We start from the raw sequence: 21,167 nt of genomic DNA on the forward strand, positions 1-21,167 counted from the left end.
AGAAAGTGTGATACCTCCAGCTTTGTTTTTTTCCTCAGTATTGCTTTGGCTATTCAGGGACATCTGTGGTTCCATACAAATTTTAGAATTCTTTTTTCTATTTCTGTAAAGAATGCCATTGGTATTTTCATGGGGATTGCATTGAATCTATAGATGGCTTTGGGTAGGATGGACATTGTAATAATATTAATTCTTCAAATCCATGAATATAAGATGTCTTTCCATTTGTGTTTTCTTTGATATCTTTCAGCAAAGTCTTGTAGTTTTCACTGTACAGATCTTTCACTTCCTTGGTTAAATTTATTCCTAAGTATTTTATTGTTTTTGATGCTATTGTGAATGGATAGTTTTATTTCTTTTCAGATGTTTCATCCTTAGTATATAGAAATGCAGTTGATTTCTGTGTGTTGATTTTTGTGTCTTGCAACTTTACTGAAATTGTTGATTACTTCCAAGAGTTTTTTGGTTGAGTCTTTGGGATTTTCTATGTACAAAATCATATCATCTGCAAATAGTGACAGTTTTACTCCCTCTTTCCCGATTTGGATGCCTTTTCTTTGTCTTGTCTAATCACTCTAGCTAGGACTTCCAATACTCTGTTAAATAAATAAGAGTGGTGATAGTGGGCATCCTTGTCTTGTTCCTAATTTTAGAGGAAAAGCTTTCAGGTTTTCTCCACTGAGTATAATGTTAGCTGTGCTAATGTTGAGTGTATATATATTTACAACAAATGTTATTTGTTGTTTGTGGTCTTTATTATGTGGAACTATGTTCCTTCTATACCCAATCTACTGAATGTTTTCATCAGGAAAGGATGTTGTAATTGTCAAATGCTTTTTCTGCATCTAGTAAGGTGATCATGTGATTTTTATCTTTCATTTTATTAGTGTGATGTATTACATTTATTGATTTGTGTATGTTGAACCATCCTTACATCTCAGGGATAAATCCCACTTGGTCATGGTGCGTGATCCTTTTTATGTGTTTTTGAATTTGGCTTACTAATATTTTGTTGAGAATTTTTGCATCAGTATTCATTAGGGGTATTGGTCTATAGTTTCCTTGTGGTAGCCTTATCTGGCTTTGGTTTCAAAGTAATGCTGCCCTCATAGAATGAGTTTGGAAGTATTCCCTCCTCCTCTGTTTTTGGAAGAGTTTGAGAAGGATTGGTGTTAATTCTTCTTTGAATGGTAGAATTTTCAAGTGAAGCCATCTGGTCCTGGGGTTTTCTGTTTTGGGAGGGTTTTGATTACTGATTCAACCTCTTTGCTCACTATTGGTCTGTTCAGATTTTCTGTTTCTTCCTGATTCAGTCTTGATAGGTTGTGTGTTTCTAAGAACTTATCCATTTCCTCTAGGTTGTCTAATTTGTTGGCATGTAGTTTTTCATAATAGTCTTGTATGGTTCTATGTATTTCTGTAGTCTCAGTTGTAATGTCTCCTTTTTCGTTTCTAATTTTATTTATTTGAGTCTTCTCTTTTTATCTTAGTCTGGCTAAAGGTTTGTCAATTTTTTAATCTTTTCAAAGAACCAGCTTTTGGTTTTGTTGATTCTTTCTATTGTTTTTCTGGGCTTCATTTCATTTATTTCCACTCTGATCTTTATTATTTCCTTTCTTCTGCTAACTTTGTTCTTTTTCTAATTCCTCGAGGTATAAAGTTAGGTTATTTGAGATCTTTCTAATTTCTTAATATATGCATTTATTGCTGTAAACTTCTCAGAACTGCTTTTGCTGCATTCCATAGGTTTTAATATGTTGTATTTTCATTTGTTATTTGAGATAATTTTTTCTCTTTTGATTTCTTCTTTGACCCATTGGTTGTTCAGAAGTGTGTTTAGTTTCCACATATTTTTAGATTTTCCAGCTTTCTGCTTGCTGATTTCTAGTTTTATACCATTGTGGTCAGAAAAGATAGTTGGTGTGATTTTCATCTTCTTTAATTTTCTGAGATTTGTTTCATGCCCTATCATATGATCTATACTTGAAAATGTTCCATGTGCATGCGAGAAGAATGTGTATTTTGCTACTGTTGTGTGGAATGTTCTTCATATGTTTAAGTCCATTTGTTCTACAGTATGGTTTCCAACATTTCCTTGTTGATTTTCTGTCTGGATGATCTATCCATTGCTGACAGTGGCATATTATTGCATTGTTGTCTATTTCTCCCTTTGGATATGTTAGTACAGTAAGTCCCCTACATACGAATGAGTTCCATTCTGAGAGTGTGTTCGTAAGTCTAATTTTTCCTAAGTCCAACAAAGCCTAGGTACCCAACTAACACAATCAGCTCTATAGTACTGTACTGTTTATAATACTTTTCACACAAATAATACATTAAAAAAAACCACAAAAAATTTTAAAAAATACTTTAAATCTTACAGTACAGTGCCTTGAAAAGTACAGTAGTACAACACAACAGCTGGCATACAGGGGCACGTTCGCATCTTTGAAAGTTCGCAACTTGAAGGTTTGTATGTAGGGGACTTACTGTATTTGCTTAATATATTTCAGTGCTCCAATGTTGAGTGTATATATATTTACAATTATTATATCAATATCTTCAAGATGTATTGACCCTTTTATCATTACATAACAACCTTGTTTGTCTCTTGTTATCATTTTTTGGCTTGAAGTCTATTTTGTCTGATAAAAGTGTGGCTCTACCCACTTTCTTTTGGTTTCCACTTCCATTCCTTCACTTTGAGCCTATGTGTGTCTTTAGAGCCGAAATGAGCTTCCTGTAGGCAGCATACAGTTGGGTTTTGTTTTTTTAATCCATGCAGTCATTGTGTACCTTTTGATTGGTGAATTCAGTCCATTTATATTTAGAGTGATTATTGACATACAAGGATTTACTGCTGCCATCTTACCATTTGCCTTCTGGTTGTTTTGTTTCACCATTGTTCCTTTTGCCTCTCTGTTTCTGTCTACCTTTCTAATGTGGTGGGTTTCCATGGTCATTTGCTCAGTCTTCCCTTTTTTATCTTTCATGACTCTACTCTAGAGTTTGGCTTTGTTATTGCCATGTGGCTTACGTAAAACATCTCAGAAACAAAACACTTCTTTTTATGCTGATAGCACCTTATCTTTGTCTATAAAGTTTCCACCCTTTCACTCTTCCTCTTTTATATCTTTGCTATCTCACTTCGTATGCTGTGAATTCACTGAGAAATTGTAATAGCTATATTTATCCTTAATATTCTTTTCCTTAAGCCTTTATATAATTGTGGTTAACATACCATTCTAATATAAAGTTTTCTAATTCTGACTGTTTTTCACCTTTGCAAGAGTATTGTGTACTTTCAGTTGCTTTTATGTCATTATTAGTGTCCTTTTATTTTAGCTTGAAGAATTCCTTTCAGCATTTCTTGCAAGGCAGGTCTAGTGGTGAACTCCCTCAGTTTTTGTTTGTCTGGGAAAGCCTTTATTTGTTCATTATACTTGAAGGATAACTTTGCTGGATAAAGTATTCTTGGCTGGCAGTTTTTATCTTTCAGCACTTTGAATATGTCATTCCATTCTCTCCTGGCCTGTAGTGTTTCTGCTGAGAAATCTGCTGATAGCCTAGTGGCGGTTCCTTTGTAGGTTACTTTCTTTTTTTTTCTCCCCTGACCGCCTTTAAGATTCTTTCTCTATCATTGATTTTTGACAGTTTCATTATAATGTATCTTGGGTAAGGTCTTTTTGCATTGAGGTGATAGCTTCTTGGACATGTATGCTTAATTCTTTCCCCAGGTTTGAGAAGTTCTCCGCAATTATTTCTCTAAATACATTCTCTGCTCTCTTCTCCTTTAGGAAGACCGATTATTCTTTTTTTTTTTTTTAAACATCTTTATTGAAGTACAATTGCCTTACAATGGTGTGTTAGCTTCTGCTTTATAACAGAGTTAATCAGTTATACATATACAATATGTTCCCATATCTCTTCCCTCTTGCATCTCCCTCCCTCGCACCCTCCGCATCCCACCCCTCTAGGTGGTCACAAAGCACCGAGCTGATCTCCCTGTGCTATGCGGCTGCTTCCCACCAGCTATCCATCTTACATTTGGTAGTGTATATATGTCCATGACACTCTCTCACCCTGTCACATCTCACCCCACCCCCTCCCCATATCCTCAAGTCCATTCTCTAGTAGGTCTGTGTCTTTATTCCCGTCTTGCCACTAGGTTCTTCATGGCTTTTTTTTCCCTTAGATTCCGTATATATGTGTTAGCATACTGTATTTGTTTTTCTCTTTCCGACTCACCTCACTCCGTATGACAGACTCTAACTCCATCCACCTCATTACAAATACCTCCATTTCATTTCTTTTTATGGCTGAGTAATATTCCATTGTATATATGTGCCACATCTTCTTTATCCATTCATCTGTCGATGGACATTTAGGTTGCTTCCATGTCCTGGCTATTGTAAATAGAGCTGCAATGAACATTTTGGTACATGACTCTTTTTGACCTATGGTTTTCTCAGGGTATATGCCCAGTAGTGGGATTGCTGGGTCGTATGGTAGTTCTATTTTTAGTTTTTTAAGGAACCTCCATACTGTTCTCCATAGTGGCTGTATCAATTTACATTCCCACCAACAGTGCAAGAGAGTTCCCTTTCCTCCACACCCTCTCCAGCATTTATTGTTTCTAGATTTTTTGATGATGGCCATTCTGACCGGTGTGAGATGATATCTCATTGTAGTTTTGATTTGCATTTCTCTAATGATTAATGATGTTGAGCATTCTTTCATGTGTCTGTTGGCCATCTGTATATCTTCTTTGGAGAAATGTCTATTTAGGTCTTCTGCCCATTTTTGGATTGGGTTGTTCGTTTTTTTGTTATTGAGCTGCATGAGCTGCTTGTAAATCTTGGAGATTAATCCTTTGTCAGTTGCTTCATTTGCAAATATTTTCTCCCATTCTGATGGTTGTCTTTTGGTCTTGTTTATGGTTTCCTTTGCTGTGCAAAAGCTTTTAAGTTTCATTAGGTCCCATTTGTTTATTTGTGTTCTTATTTCCATTTCTCTGGGAGCTGGGTCAAAAAGAATCTTGCTGTGATGTATGTCATAGAGTGTTCTGCCTATGTTTTCCTCTAAGAGTTCGATAGTGTCTGGTCTTACACTTAGGTCTTTAATCCATTTTGAGTTTATTTTTGTGCATGGTGTTTGGGAGTGTTCTAATTTCATACTTTTACATGTACCTGTCCAATTTTCCCAGCACCACTTATTGAAGAGGCTGTCTTTTCTCCACTGTATATGCTTGCCTCCTTTATCAAAGATAAGGTGACCATATGTGCGTGGGTTTATCTCTGGGCTTTCTATCCTGTTCCATTGATCTATATTTCTGTTTTGGTGCCAGTACCAAACTGTCTTGATTACTGTAGCTTTGTAATATAGTCTGAAGTCAGGGAGCCTGATTCCCCCAGCTCCATTTTTCGTTCTCAAGATTGCTTTGGCTATTCGGGGTCTTTTGTGTTTCCATACAAATTGTGAAATTTTTTGTTCTAGTTCTGTGAAAAATGCCAGTGGTAGTTTGATAGGGATTGCATTGAATCTGTAGATTGCTTTGGGTAGTAGAGTCATTTTCACAATGTTGATTCTTCCAATCCAGGAACATGGTATATCTCTCCATCTGTTTGTATCATCTTTAATTTCTTTCATCAGTGTCTTATAATTTTCTGCATACAGGTCTTTTGTCTCCTTAGGTAGGTTTATTCCTAGATATTTTATTCTTTTTGTTGCAATGGTAAACGGGAGTGTTTTCTTAATTTCACTTTCAGATTTTTCGTCATTAGTGTATAGAAATGCAAGAGATTTCTGTGCATTAATTTTGTATCCTGCTACTTTACCAAATTCATTGATTAGCTCTAGGAGTTTTCTGGTAGCATCTTTAGGATTCTCTATGTATAGTATCATGTCATCTGCAAACAGTGACAGCTTTACTTCTTCTTTTCCGATTTGGATTCCTTTTATTTCTTTGTCTTCTCTGATTGCTGTGGCTAACACTTCCAAAACTATGTTGAATAATAGTGGTGAGAGTGGGCAACCTTGTCTTGTTCCTGATCTTAGTGGAAATGGTTTCAGTTTTTCACCATTGAGGACAATGTTGGCTGTGGGTTTGTCATATATGGCCTTTATTATGTTGAGGAAAGTTCCCTCTCTGCCTACTTTCTGCAGGGCTTTTATCATAAATGGGTGTTGAATTTTGTCGAAAGCTTTCTCTGCATCTATTGAGATGATCATATGGTTTTTCTCCTTCAATTTGTTAATTTGGTGTATCACATTGACTGATTTACGTATATTGAAGAATCCTTGCATTCCTGGGATAAACCCCACTTGATCATGGTGTATGATCCTTTTAATGTGCTGTTGGATTCTGTTTGCGAGTATTTTGTTGAGGATTTTTGCATCTATGTTCATCAGTGATATTGGCCTGTAGTTTTCTTTCTTTGTGACATCTTTGTCTGGTTTTGGTATCAGGGTGATGGTGGCCTCGTAGAATGAGTTTGGGAGTGTTCCTCCCTCTGCAATATTTTGGAAGAGTTTGAGAAGGATAGGTGTTAGCTCTTCTCTAAATGTTTGATAGAATTCACCTGTGAAGCCATCTGGTCCTGGGCTTTTGTTTGTTGGAAGGTTTTTAATCACAGTTTCAATTTCAGTGCTTGTCATTGGTCTGTTCATATTTTCTATTTCTTCCTGGTTCAGTCTCGGCAGTTTGTGCATTTCTAAGAATCTGTCCATTTCTTCCAGGTTGTCCATTTTATTGGCGTAGAGTTGCTTGTAGTAATCTCTCATGATCTTTTGTATTTCTGCAGTGTCAGTGGTTACTTCTCCTTTTTCATTTCTAATTCTATTGATTTGAGTCTTCTCCCTTTTTCTCTTGATGAGTCTGGCTAATGGTTTATCAATTTTGTTTATCTTCTCAAAGAACCAGCTTTTAGTTTTATTGATTTTTGCTATTGTTTCCTTCATTTCTTTTTCATTTATTTCTGACCTGATCTTTATGATTTCTTTCCTTCTGCTAGCTTTGGGGTTTTTTTGTTCTTCTTTCTCTAATTGCTTTAGGTGCAAGGTTAGGTTGTTTATTCGAGATGTTTCCTGTTTCTTGAGGTAGGCTTGTATTGCTATAAACTTCCCTCTTAGCACTGCTTTTGCTGCGTCCCATAGGTTTTGGGTCGTCGTATCTCCATTGTCATTTGTTTCTAGGTATTTTTTGATTTCCCCTTTGATTTCTTCAGTGATCACTTCATTATTAAGTAGTGTATTGTGTAGCCTCCATGTGTTTGTATTTTTTACAGATCTTTTCCTGTAATTGATATCTAGTCTCATAGCGTTGTGGTCGGAAAAGATACTTGATACGATTTCAATTTTCTTAAATTTACCAAGGCTTGATTTGTGACCCAAGATATGATCTATCCTGGAGAATGTTCCATGCGCACTTGAGAAAAATGTGTATTCTGTTGTTTTTGGGTGGAATGTCCTATAAATATCAATTAAGTCCATCTTGTTTAATGTATCATTTAAAGCTTGTGTTTCCTTATTTATTTTCATTTTGGATGATCTGTCCATTGGTGAAAGTGGGGTGTTAAAGTCCCCTACTATGATTGTGTTGCTGTCGATTTCCCCTTTTATGGCTGTTAGTATTTGCCTTATGTATTGAGGTGCTCCTATGTTGGGTGCATAAATATTTAAAATTGTTATACCTTCCTCTTGGATCGATCCCTTGATCATTATATAGTGTCCTTCTTTGTCTCTTATAATATTCTTTATTTTAAAGTCTATTTTGTCTGATATAAGAATTGCTACTCCAGCTTTCTTTTGATTTCAATTTGCATGGAATATCTTTTTCCATCCCCTCACTTTCAGTCTGTATGTGTCTCTAGGTCTGAAGTGGGTCTCTTGTAGACAGCATATATATGGGTCTTGTTTTTGTATCCATTCAGCCAGTCTGTGTCTTTTGGTGGGAGCATTTAATCCATTTACATTCAAGGTAATTAACGATATGTATGTTCCCATTCCCATTTTTTTAAATGTTTTGGGTTTGTTATTGTAGGTGTTTTCCTTCTCTTGTGTTTCCTGCCTAGAGAAGTTCCTTTAGCATTTGTTGTAAAGCTGGTTTTGTGGTGCTGAACTCTCTCAGCTTTTGCTTGTCTGTAAAGGTTTTAATTTCTCCATCAAATCTGAATGAGATCCTTGCTGGGTAGAGTAACCTTGGTTGTAGGTTTTTCTCCTTTATCACTTTAAGTATATCCTGCCACTCCCTTCTGGCTTGCAGAGTTTCTGCTGAAAGATCAGATGTTAACCTTATGGGGATTCCCTTGTGTGTTATTTGTTGTTTTTCCCTTGCTGCTTTTAATATGTTTTCTTTATATTTAATTTTTGACAGTTTGATTAATATGTGTCTTGGCGTGTTTCTCCTTGGGTTTATCCTGTATGGGACTCTCTGTGCTTCCTGGACTTGATTGACTATTTCCTTTCCCATATTAGGGAAGTTTTCAACTATAATCTCTTCAAATATTTTCTTAGTCCCTTTCTTTTTCTCTTCTTCTTCTGGGACCCCTATAATTCGAATGTTGGTGCGTTTAATGTTGTCCCAGAGGTCTCTGAGACTGTCCTCAGTTCTTTTCATTCTTTTTTCTTTATCCTGCTCTGCAGTAGTTATTTCCACCATTTTATCTTCCAGGTCACTTATCCTTTCTTCTGCCTCAGTTATTCTGCTATTGATCCCATCTAGAGTATTTTTAATTTCATTTATTGTGTTTTTCATCGTTGCTTGGTTCCTCTTTAGTTCTTCTACGTCCTTGTTAAATGTTTCTTGCATTTTGTCTATTCTATTTCCAAGATTTTGGATCATCCTTACTATCATTATTCTGAATTCTTTTTCAGGTAGACTACCTATTTCCTCTTCATTTGTTAGGTCTGGTGTGTTTTGACCCTGCTCCTTCAACTGCTGTGTGTTTTTCTGTCGTCTCATTTTGCTTATCTTACTGTGTTTGGGGTCTCCTTTTCACAGGCTGCAGGTTCGTAGTTCCCGTTGTTTTTGGTATCTGTCCCCAGTGGGTAAGGTTGGTTCAGTGGGTTGTGTAGGCTTCCTGGTGGAGGGGACTATTGCCTGTGTTCTGGTGGATGAGGTTGAATCTTGTCTTTCTGGTGGGCACGTCCACGTCTGGTGGTGTGTTTTGGGGTGTCTGTGGCCTTATGATTTTAGGCAGCCTCTCTGCTAATGGATGGGGCTGTGTTCCTGTCTTGCTAGTTGTTTGGCATAGGGTGTCCAGCCCTGTAGCTTGCTGGTCGTTGAGTGAAGCTGGGTCTTGATGTTGAGATGGAGATCTCTGAGAGATTTTTGCCGTTTGGTATTACGTGGAGCTGGTAGGTCTCTTGTGGACCAGTGTCCTGAAGTTGGCTCTCCCACCTCAGAGGCACAGCCCTGATGCCTGGCTGGAGCACCAAGAGCCTTTCATCCACACAGCCAAGTACGTGGGGATTTTCTTGCCTTTTGGGAGGTCTGACGTCTTCTGCCAGCGTTCAGTGGTTGTTCTGTAGAAGCAGTTCCACGTGTAGATGTATTTCTGCTGTATCTGTGGGAAGGAAGGTGATCTCTGTGTCTTACTCTTCTGCCATCTTGCCCCTACCTCCTGCATAGAATTTTTTAAAGTATCCGATTATTCTTATATTTGTTTTTCTCATCATATCTGATAGCTCTCCTAGGCTTTCTTCACTTTTTAAAAATCTTAGTTCTCACTCCTGAGTCATTTCTAAATTCCTGTCTTCCAAGTTGCTAATTCTTTCTTTAGTCTGATCTGCCCTATTTCTTAAGCTCTCTAATGATTTTTCATATCATTCATTGAATTCTTCAGCTCCAGAATTTGGTTCTTTTTTAAAATTTCAATCTCTCTGGTAAAGAACTCCTTCTGTTTACTCATTTTATTCCTGAGTTCATCGAATTGCCTTTCTGAGTTTACTTGTAGCTCATTGAATTTCATCATAACAGCTATTTTGAATTCTTTGTAAGTTAGATTACAATATCCTGTGCCTTTGAGTTTAGTTACTGGAGAATTATCATTTTCTTTTTGTGAATACCATATTACCAGTTTTTCATCGTGTTTGATGAATTGTGCCTCTGCCATCTCATTTGAAGTAGCACACTTAGTTTTACTTTCATTACAAAAGACTGGCAAATAGAAACCCTTCTTTTGTTTTCCAGGAGGTGGCGCTATAGCTCAAGTTTTTGGTTTCTCTTGATCTGATCTGGCTTTGGGTCTGCACTCTGAAGGGGGTGTAAAAAAAAGTTCGGTAGAAAAAGTCGGTGGCAGAGCGGCGGAAGGTTTGGGCTTAGCACCTGAGGCTCTGAGTGCTCATAGCCCAGGTCCTCGAGTGGGGGTCCTACCCCTTGCTGAAATCCCAAGGCAGACAGCAGAGAACAGCACCTTCCATGCACTCTGTTATTCCTGTCTGCCTCTTTCCCTTTCCTCTCCCTCGTCCCAGTCATGGAGGTCCCTCCTTAGAAATCCAGATGCTGCCGGAGAGAAGCAGGTCCATCTAGTTGCGATCTGTGCAGCCGGGAGGTCGGTTACTCACCCCTTTCTCTTTCCACCTCCTCTGTGAGGGAAGTCACCACTGTCCTGGTGAAAGCCCAGCACGTTGCTGTGTTGCTTTAGGGAGGGAGGGGGACTCACTCCTGAGTTCCTCCTTCTCACCTCCAAGCTTGTCTTTATCCTGCTCCGGTGGCGTGCCTGGCTCTCCCTGTGTCTGGCTGGACCTCCGCAAGTTCTCTGTCTCCCTGAGCATCTGCTGCGGTTTTCAGTCGCCAGTTTCTCTTCCCCCGCCCCACCCCCATCAAGGTGCTGCGTGTGGGGCAGGCTCACTGCCTTCCTGGGGTCCACAGCCCCCTTCCCGGTCCCGTCTGTCTACTTTCTGAAGCACAGGTGGGTGGAAATCTCCTGGTTGGTCTGGTGTAATGTGCAGAGGCACCTTTTTCTGTTCGGTTATGAATGATGAATTGTATTTAAAAGGGGAAAGAAAAAGAGACAACTCGTGCTGCCAGGATGCTGATGTCACTTTAAAGATCCGAACATTTTATATTTATCATGATTTTTCCCCCACTTTTTTGAGAGACCTTGTTTTGACAGTATTACTTGTAGATCAGTCATCTGTGGAAAAATAGTTGGATATTAAACTAGACTCTGACTATTATATGCTGATCACAGAAGAGTAAGTGCTAATTACAGAAACCAAGCTTCTCTGACAAAAGTACAAATCAGTAAGCCAGTGTCTAGTTTAGCAGAAGCACTGCTGGATGAGTTACTACAGGACGCGTGCTATAAAAACTTACTTATTTCTTCATTGAAGATATACTGAGCCCCAGCCGCATGAAAAGCCCTAGCTAGGCAGAGAGGGGGTGGTGACCGGAGTGGGAGCCCAGTCCGACATCTGCCTTCAGGGAGTGCACAGCTAGTGAGGAACAGATTTCTTCTTGCTGAAACTCTCAACTCTAAAGTCTTGCAAAGTTTCCCTTACAGTATTTGACATTCGCTAATATAAGTAGATACCGTGAAAAAATTATGTGGTTTTTAGACTTAGGTATAGACGTAAGTTATAGATTTAGAATGGAGCCCCTGACCAATAGTGTTTGACCTGTTTGTACAAATTGAACCGTGGTCTGAGGCATCTCCATGGCCTTTGCTGCCACCTTCCACGTCCTCTGCCATGTTGTCGACCACAGTTAGCCACGCTTTCGGGTGACTTTAGGAATTCAGTCCATCCTCCACTTTTATAACAGACTTAATTGTCAGCTTTTTCTAAATCAAGGTCAGTATTACCTCCCTTCAGCATCTCAAGCTTTCAGATATTATAAATGACTTCTTCCAAAATAATAGATCCTGTTAGATCCTAGACAGAACTTAATGACTGGAGACACAGATCATGATCAGATTTCACACAGTGGTGCTCTCAGGGACTTTCTATCCTCGAATAGGTGGCCACTGTAATGAAGAAAACCAAGTCACCACGTAGCCTTCTCTCTGCTCGTAGTGCATGTATACGTGTATATAACGTTTTCAACAGTATAGGAGCCAGTTACATCAGAAACCACTGTCTTGACTTTTAGGCTTTTAAAGTTATGGTGATTGCTGTAACCCAGAATCTTTAGACATCTGAATTTTACCAAGGGTTTCTCAGGGTAGATATTAGAATATTTTTAGTGGAAAGTTTCTAACTCTTTGTTTTAGTTACCTAGTTGAGAGTAATTGATGGTGTTTAGAGGTTGTTGTCAACTTTATCTTTGATTTAGGGATAAGATCCACATATAGTTAAAGTACTTTTCCTCCAGGATTAAGGTCTTATGAAACTATTATTTGTTAAAAAGCTAGCTATGTCTTTGATTCTCTTTTTGTTGAGGATGTTTGCTTTTTGGCAAATTAAACATACTCATAGCAATTTTCTGTATGTGCTTTTCATCATGTTGTAAATACTACATGCAGAGGATTTATTTTTAATCTAGGGAAGCAGTTTTCAAAGAGGAGAGAGAATGTATTATGATAAAGGAAAACAATAAATCAAATGATTAAATTTTAGTTGTAAAAGAATATGCGGCTGCTCTGAAGTAGTTTTACCATATTAGGGCAAATCAGGAATGCTCTGAGGAAAGCCAGAAAATATTTGACTGATAGTTACATTGAGCAAATTTTTAAAAATTCATTTTCTTAAGTAAGAAAGGGGAAGAGTTCGTACAGAGATGATAAAAATAACAGTACAAGCGTGTCCCTCTGGCTAAACCCTTTTAAACGCAAGAAGAGAAAGTCATAAACATAACACAGGTAAAATATGCTCAGAAAAAAATTACTAAAATTCAGTGCTTATTCTCAACCAAAACTCTAAGAATAGATATGGAGAATTTCCTGTGTGATATAACAAGAAGGGCTTATTTATAACCATCTTAAGATTTTTCCTGTGAGAATCGGTTAACCCTTCTAATTATCAGTCTTTAAATTAACTAACTTAATCAAGCTTTAATGGCAGAACTCTCACTGCTGTGGAGCTATTACAACTACACCCTGCTCTAAGTAGTTGAGCTCAATTCTTGCCAAATTCTTCCCTCTCATTAACTTCTCTAGCCCAGTCCCCAAAGTTTGAACCCCAAATTCTTTTCTATTTACAGAAAACACAGCCTCTTAGGTTCTTAAAATTAGACTAACTGGTCTACTCTAATGTTTCTTGAACTACTAGAGTTTGTAGTATATGGATTTTTAAGTTAGAATTTTTAAAATTTTGTATTTTAATTTCACTGTTGAGATCATAAAATTATTTTACCAATTAGAAAACAAAATGTCTCTTTTGCTGTGCAAATTCACAGTTGAAAAATTCTTCCATGAGAACGTAAGACTTGTTTCTGAAGTTTCTCAAGCTGGCATCTGAAGACCCCTGAGAACTCATATATTTCTGGGGTTCCACAGTAATTTTTATTTCAACTAGTCTGCACATTACAGTCGGCCCTCCGTATCCACGGGTTCCACATTGGTGGATTCAGCCAACACCCAGATTAAAAATAGTCAAGAAAAATAAATTCCAGGATGTTCCAAAAAGCAAAACTTGAATTTGCCAAATATAGGACAACTATTTATTTACATACCATTTACATGTATTAGGTATTATAAGTAATCTAGAGATGATTGAAAGTATACGGGAGGATGTGTGTAGGTTCTGTGCAAATGCTATGCCACATTATATAAGGGACTTGAGTGTCCTCTGATTTTGGTATCTGGGGGGTTCCTGGAACCAGTCCCCCACGGATGCTGAGGGACAACCGTACTCAAGTGTGAGAAATCCTGAGCCATTAGCTAGTCCCTCACAATTCTCTGTCATCTTTTTTCTTTTATAAATTGTGGTCATGGGTCTGGTGATTTAACATCCTTCCCGCACCACTGTCCTGTACCCCAACCTAGTAGAAAAGTCACTTAGATACAATCTGAGAATTGCAACAGGCTCTTCTGATTGATACAACAGAGGCAGTACACAGTAGTGGAAGAACTAGAAGTACTTTGAAGTCAGCTGGACCTCCTGGAATTCCAGCGCTCCTAGTTATGAGAACTTGGTCATGTTAATAAGCTGAGTTTTAATACATCAAATTGGGGCAATAATGCCACCCTTGAAGGATTGTTGGTGAGGAATAGAAATAGTCAATATACAGTGCCTAACAGGAGTATCTCACACAGGGAGGCAGTCAGTGAAAAGTATATCTTACTGTTATGATTATAAACAAATATTTATGGACTAAGTTGTTATCCTGATATAATAATGTGGATTATAACTTTTAAGACATACATATAATTTATATATAGTTTTGTCTATTTAGAAGTATGGCACATGGAGCAAGTAACTCCCAAACATGGTACAGATTTAAAGCATAAGTTGTGTCAATACAATCTTCGATGAATTAATGATGCTACACCTGTGACATAAAGAAAAGGTCAGCACTTTGGGGCATCCACGCATGACCTTTGAGAACAGCATTTTAGAAGCTTTCAACTACGCTTGCCCCCAGCTATTGAGGCCTCGACCTCTGGTGAAATAAGCTTAGTAAATGGATGGGTCCACATAAGAAACAGCCATTTTTCATGCTTTTGTGTCTTTTGAATCTGATATTGAGGCTGTTACTTCTGCTGTCTGTTACCCTGTATTTGAAAATCCTTTGGACATAAGGTCAGAAGACTAATATTTTTCTGCTTAACTAATATTCTTTTGTATTTGGTCTGGCTTCCTAGAAGCAGAGATTGGGGTAAGGATTTTTGGGTAAGTGATGTATTGAGGAGACTCTGAAGAGAAGGAGTGAGGGAAGCAGGCCAAGGCAGGGGGGAAAAATGCTAAGCGAGGAAATTGTTTCACTTGGAGACTTAGCTTCAGCCTGGTCCCCCAGGGGTCCCAGCATAAGGTCTGAAGGGGAGCTCTGGAGCACAAATTGCCCCACAGGTTTTGTACTCCCTTGAGGCAAGGGGTGGCTGTTGTACCATTGTCAGTCGGTCTGGCTCCTGGCCACCTCTTAGGGACAGTTGGTGCCCTCACCTTGCAGTAGAGGCGGCTCCACATCTGTGAGCCATTAGCACCCAGCGCTCAGAACAGCTGGTGAATGGGGGGCGGGGCACTATGGCACCAACAATGGCCTCTGTTGGTTTCCTCCAGGAGACAAAGCTATCAGATTCCTTATGTGGCCTTCTCCAACTTGGTTGTGTGGGAAGTTCTATACTACATTTCATGTTTAATTGCTTTAGCAACCTTCAACCAGGATTATTTAATAGCATTCTTTCTCTCTTCCTTTTCTTTGTAATTTTCACCTTTCTTCTTTATCTTTTGGTTTTTCTATTTATTGGGCCAGCAGTTTTATTGTAAGTTGACTCAAATGCTTTTTGAAAGTGGATGAGTGTAAAAGAAAAATAAATATGTAAACTAAAAACCAGTTTTATAATTGGAAAACATACCTGAGTTGTCCTTCTTAAAAATCAGATAAAATAAGTGTTGAATAGAAATAAGCGTATTTACTGTTACAATCTAATTTAACATTAGTTATGCTTTCATATGTATTCAAGAATAAAATAAGCAATAAGTATTATAAATCCAAGGAAGGAAGAAACAAAATTGCATTTTTGCAGATGACACTTTTTTTATATGTATAAAGCACAATGAAATGAACAAAATTATTGGAGGTAACAGAGAGATATGCAGCAGGGTTCTACAAAATTATAGGCTATGATGGAAATCCTCAAATGTCAATAAAGTTAGTATATTCTCAAGTCATATAGCTAAAAATATAGATGGCATTTGTTTAGAAAGTATTTTGACCGCTCAAAAGGAATATATACTTTCTAATTTTTTTTTTAATTTTTTAAAAATTTTTGGCTGCGTTGGGTCTTTGTTGCTGCATGCGGGCTTTCTCTAGTTGAGGCAAGCAGGGTCTGCTCTTCATTGCGGTGTGCGGGCTTCTCATTGCAGTGGCTTCTTGTTGCAGAGCACGGGCTCTAGGGCTTCAGTAGTTGTGGCGCATGGGCTCAGTAGTTGTAGCACACGGGCTCAGTAGTTGTGGCTTGCGGGCTCTAGAGTGCAGGCTCAGTGGTTGTGGCGCACGGGCTTAGTTGCTCCGTGGCATGTGGGATCTTCCCGGACCAGGGCTCAAACCTGTGTCCCCTGCATTGGCAGATGGATTCTTAACCACTGCGCCACCAGGGAAGTCCAGGAGTATATACTTTCAATGCCTTCCTAATTCCCATGTGAAATCGTACCTTTATTTTAGCTATTCTGTTAATATGTAATGATGATGATACAGAAGAGAATGATCTACCAAATAAAATAGGTATAAAATATTTTAGTCTGTATGTCTGTATGCACAATTCAAAATTATTTACTCACATAAAAGATAACTTCCCACTTCATGAGTTATTAATGTACAATGAAGTAGCCTTTTTCCCCTTTACCACTGTATTATGAACAATACCTAAGCATAAATGAACTAATACATTGTTAGAAACAACAGTGTGCAGTGTTACCTTTGCACATTAGAAAATTCAATTTTTATTTTCTTATAAAGTGTTTGAATTACATATCATAATTTAACATCTTTTAAAGCATCCTTTATTCTTTAAGAATTCTTCTCACATCCATTAACCAATTGAAGCAGCTCATTTATAAAAACATTTTTGTTAACATGAGTCAAACCTAAAAGGAAAAAAAAAATGACAACTTGAAAGTAACCTTTATCATCTAGATACTAATCAGTGCGATATTAAATGATAGGGGTAAATCAAAAATGATAGAGGTAAATAAATGAACTTAATCTGGAGAATCCTCTTATTAGCAGCCAGAATAGGGCAGTTCTTAAGCCATTTTAAAACAAGCTCTTCTTGTTTTCACTTAGCTTGTACTTGATGCTTTAAAAGTCCTGGAGGTTTCAGTTTGGGTTTGGTTTGGTTTGGTTTTGCTTTGCTGCAGTAGCATTTACCGATTTGTAGCATTTATCAATTTCTTTTCTTTGTTTCTGCCTAATCTTTGAATGCCATATTATATGGAGATATTTTTCCTAAAATGTCAACGGAGCCGGGAGATCACAGTAGGTGGGGACTTGGGGTGGCTGGTTTGGGCATCCTGTGAAAGAGGCGGACAGCTCTTCTGTGTGTCGTAAGGCGCGGGCATATAGAGGGGCTTGAAAACACAAGCAGGTTACTGTGGGGTTGCCGAGGAGAGGGAGCCAAAGCAGATGGTGTTCTGGGTTAACACCAGGACAAGGTGCTTTTTATACTTGGCAATGGAGTTCTTTTATAAAATCCAATGAAGTACCAGTTAGGAAGATGTATCAACAATTTATCTTAAAAAGGAAAAAAAAAAAAAGCCATCAATTAATTGCCATATTAATATAATCAGAACCTCTTTCCATTATAAACCTTTAGATAAAACATGACAACAATAATGGAAAAATCATCTAAAACAGATATAATTGTACACGAAGTTTGTTGGCATTTTGAACAACTTCATTTTTTAAGTATTTTACATTCTTTGTAGAGAAAGGTAAGCACAATTCTTGTATTTAATCTAAAATAAAGACAAAAATCACAGCAGGCACCTAAGTCATGTGCATCACACGGTTATTCACACATAATCCTTCAGGCTGTATGCTGAATGGTCCTCTGGCTGTGTGATGGAGATGTGCTGCCGCTTGGATGGGTGGAGCCAAGCTTCCGAATTCTCTTTTATACAGGATGTGCAGAATATCATGCCAGAGATAAACAGCAGCATGGCTGAAATGAATCCAATGTAGACAGCTCCTCCGGGTTCATGTTTGTTGCTTTCTGGAACCGTCACATCCACAAAGTTTGCTATGATCTCCTTCGTGTACCACACCGTCGGTATTAAACCAGAGACCCCCGCAGACAGGAAACAGACTCCCCCAGCAAAACAGGCGTAACCCTTGGTTTCCCTGTCCACTCCTAAACGAGTGCATTTCATCCCGATTGTGGAAGTGCAGATCCCCACAGCAGACAGGACACAGGCCAGGACCATGGCGGCCCGGGCGGCCTGCACGTGGGTGGGGAGGGCCAGGACGGAGTACTTCAAGGTGCAGCTGAACATCCCGGTGCTGTACCACGTGCAGTCCATCCACAGCCCTTGTAGCTGCACGATGGCTGTGATGATGCTGGAGCCCGCATCCACGTGCACCTTCCAGTTGGGCAGCAGGGTGGCCATGAGCACTCCAGAGACCCCAGATAAGGCCAGGGCAAAAGCAAGGAGCTGGAGACCCGCCGAGGTCATGACGTCACCGTTACCTTTGTCCTCCTAGAAAATCCTGATGGCTCTCGGTCAGAATTGTAGCTATTTCTGTACGGTGGAGAACCAAGTAACAAAAGGCTGGGGAAAGAAGACAAAATCAGGGTTGAAAGAAAAAAAAAAACAAAAAGACTTCTGTGTACAGTGGGAGCTGAGAACCCATCTGAACAGGTCCCAGCAGTGGATGAGGGCAATGCTTCCCAGGAGCAAAGCTCACACCAGGCCCCCAGAGGCCGCCCTTGTCCTGAGTGACTTTGCTTGGGTGCTGCTTGGTACATGGCATAAAGGAGCGGGCTGTCCACTTTGTTCTTTTATGTAAAATTTAAGCTGTGCTCAAGTTGTCTATGTGCCTTGTTAGGAGATTTAGACATGGAACGCCAGCTGTAGGATATCTGATATAGAATTTTAATAGTATTACAGGTTTTAAAAACTTATTTCTAGTTAAAATACTCTATAGGTAATAAGGAAGAATAGTTTAAACCCACCTGTTAAAAATGATTTATAAATATATATTAGAAAAGTTTGAAGCATTCAAAAAATGATTTTATTTTTTAAAATGTATCACTCTCCGTGTGTTATTCACATGGCCCAGGTGAATTGTTTAAGAAGGAGAAGAAAGTAGTAAAAGAAATCAAAGTCACTGGCATGATTATCTCTAATTTCCAGCTTGCAAAATCCTTACCTAGGTGAGCAGTTGTTTCCCTTCAGGTACAGGTTACTCAAAACTGAAACAATTAAGCCACTGTCTTTTGCTTAGGAGAATGTGAGATCCTTTCTAGTTGGTACCAGAATCGTTCCCTGACCCAAATGAAGTAATCTGCTGCAAAACCGGTTATTCAAAACGATTCAGAAGTAGTGACAATGAATCTTGCAAATACATACCAGAAGTAACCACATCATCATTTGTATGAGAGAGATTCAAAAATAATTTATACTTTTTTCCTTCCTCCCTTCCTTCCCTCCCTCCCTTCTTCCCTCCCTCCCTCCCTCCCTTCCTTCCTTCCTTCCGTTTAATAAGAGGGAAAAGAGAGCACTTCCTTTGTGACGTGCTATGTTTTAATCAGGCAGTACTTACTGCTTTCTTTGAGGAAAATATAATGGTTTCTGAAATACAGCAATATTGACCTTTTTGTGTTTCTGAATTAACATTTGAGTGATGTATTAGAATGGCTCTATCATGATTCATATATTTGTCACAAAAGGCAGTATGAGCTCTGAATCTAAAGCACTTGGGTCACATCTTGGCTTTCCAGAGCCTCTCTGTGCCTCAGTACTCTCTTCTGGAAAGCAGGGAGGATTATAGTCTCTATATCATGGAGTTAAATACATGAAAGAATTTTAAAGGGTGTAGAACAATGTCTAACCCATAGAAAGTACTCAGTAAATTACAATTGACGTTGTTATTAGTATTTCTAAAATTTATATTATGTCACGTGACAATTGATATTTAATGACATCTGGATTTTGTTTTTCTCTTCCTTCCTTAGGCCAATTTCATTTGTTTTCTTAGGAACTTAGAGCTGAAAGAAACCATAGATGTAATCTTGGCCATCAGCGTTGTTTCAGATTAGGACACTTAGGTAGTAGATCACCCCACGCCACACAGACCCCAGCAGCAAGATCGGCAGTGCCCACTTCCCCACCTCTTCCCACCTCACTGCACCCTGCACCCTTGTCCCCCTTTACCACAGTAATTCCGGGTGAAATCCTCCTGTGTACTTCCTGTGGGAAGCAGGGAGAATGCTACATCTAGAGACAAAGCACCGTTAACCATCCCCTCACTCACTCCCTTTCTCACACAGAAAAAAAGACTCCAGAGGGAATTAATAGAGCAAATGAGCAAATGGCGTAGCTTCAGAGACTCACCAGGGAGGTTGATGCCTGGCTTTTGTGAAATATCTGCAGTAATGTGAATCCATGCCTGTGTTACTTTTAATACAGTTGTATAGTTTAATGTAGTTATAACATTGGTTCCCTAAGAGATTAAATCCTGGGCTATCTGAATTCCATTGTTCTATTTTTGTTCATAATCTTAAAATGTAAATTCTATAGCTTCAGGAGATTTCCCTGAGATTTTGAATTCTTAGAGTCAGTTTCACTATAAGAAGCATCAGAGTGCCTTGGCTTTGCCTGCCATCCTACAGTTGCTTCTTTTTCTGTTTTCCAAATTTCTTTTCATATCTGAGACCAAAATAGAACGAAAGTTAAAGTTTCTAGAAGAAAAAAATGAAGCACATGTTTATAGTTTCATAATAGCTGTTTTCAGGTTTGGGTTTTAACATTTCAGACTCCAGCCAGCTCGCTCAATTACTGCCTGCCCGGACCATTTTCGGCTTAAGGGGTTCTTCAGGAGCGAGGCTGCTGTTAGCGTTCCCTACGACCATCTCCTTTCTTTCTTTTTACTTTGGTTGAGTAACCTTTATGTGCTGATCAGTCTCTGCTCAGCTCAGCTTCCCAATTATAACTCTTTTCTTCCCATTAACCAATACATTTTATAAATTCCAGTGTAATTCAGACTTGGAGACAGCTTGTTCATCTTAATTAACAAGTGCTGGCAGTGATAGATTACAGATGGCCAAAATCCGTGTAAACAACGTGACATTGCACTCACTTAGCGTAGTGCTCGCTTACTACTGAGTGTTGGACTTCAAGTGCTTTCTTCTGCATGGAGTACTTATGCAGAAAGGATTTGTTCTCCAAAATGAAGGTCACTCTTTCCCCTTTATAAAAATACACTGGCATCTTAGCTATATTGCTGTGAAATCTTTTTTTTTTTTTTCCCCCTCCAGCCACAAGCATGGTACAGTTTGTGGCCTGTTCTCTCAGATTTCTGTCTCGTAGAGAATAAAGGCATACTTTGTTTCAGCGGTGGTGGT

General features: G+C 38.7%; 2 protein-coding genes across 2 annotated transcripts in view; one reads left to right on the plus strand and one right to left on the minus strand.

Annotated features, from left to right (window-relative positions):
- TFB1M (transcription factor B1, mitochondrial) overlaps positions 1–21,167 on the plus strand; it is a 74,609-nt gene that overhangs the window by 36,120 nt on the left and 17,322 nt on the right. The window lies entirely within an intron of this gene.
- Positions 17,205–18,276, minus strand: CLDN20 (claudin 20). The gene is made up of 2 exons (XM_059942014.1): positions 17,591–18,276; positions 17,205–17,335 (listed from the first exon to the last, which is right to left on the minus strand). The coding sequence occupies exon 1, from the start codon at positions 18,274–18,276 to the stop codon at positions 17,617–17,619; it is 660 nt and encodes a 219-aa protein (XP_059797997.1). The 3' UTR covers positions 17,205–17,335; positions 17,591–17,616.

Source organism: Balaenoptera ricei, chromosome 12 (assembly GCF_028023285.1).
Source record: "Balaenoptera ricei isolate mBalRic1 chromosome 12, mBalRic1.hap2, whole genome shotgun sequence".
Taxonomy (NCBI): domain Eukaryota; kingdom Metazoa; phylum Chordata; class Mammalia; order Artiodactyla; family Balaenopteridae; genus Balaenoptera; species Balaenoptera ricei.

Bases quoted from the DNA above. Each gene is read 5' to 3' on its own strand.
- CLDN20 (XM_059942014.1), bottom strand. From the start codon at position 18,276: ATGACCTCGGCGGGTCTCCAGCTCCTTGCTTTTGCCCTGGCCTTATCT.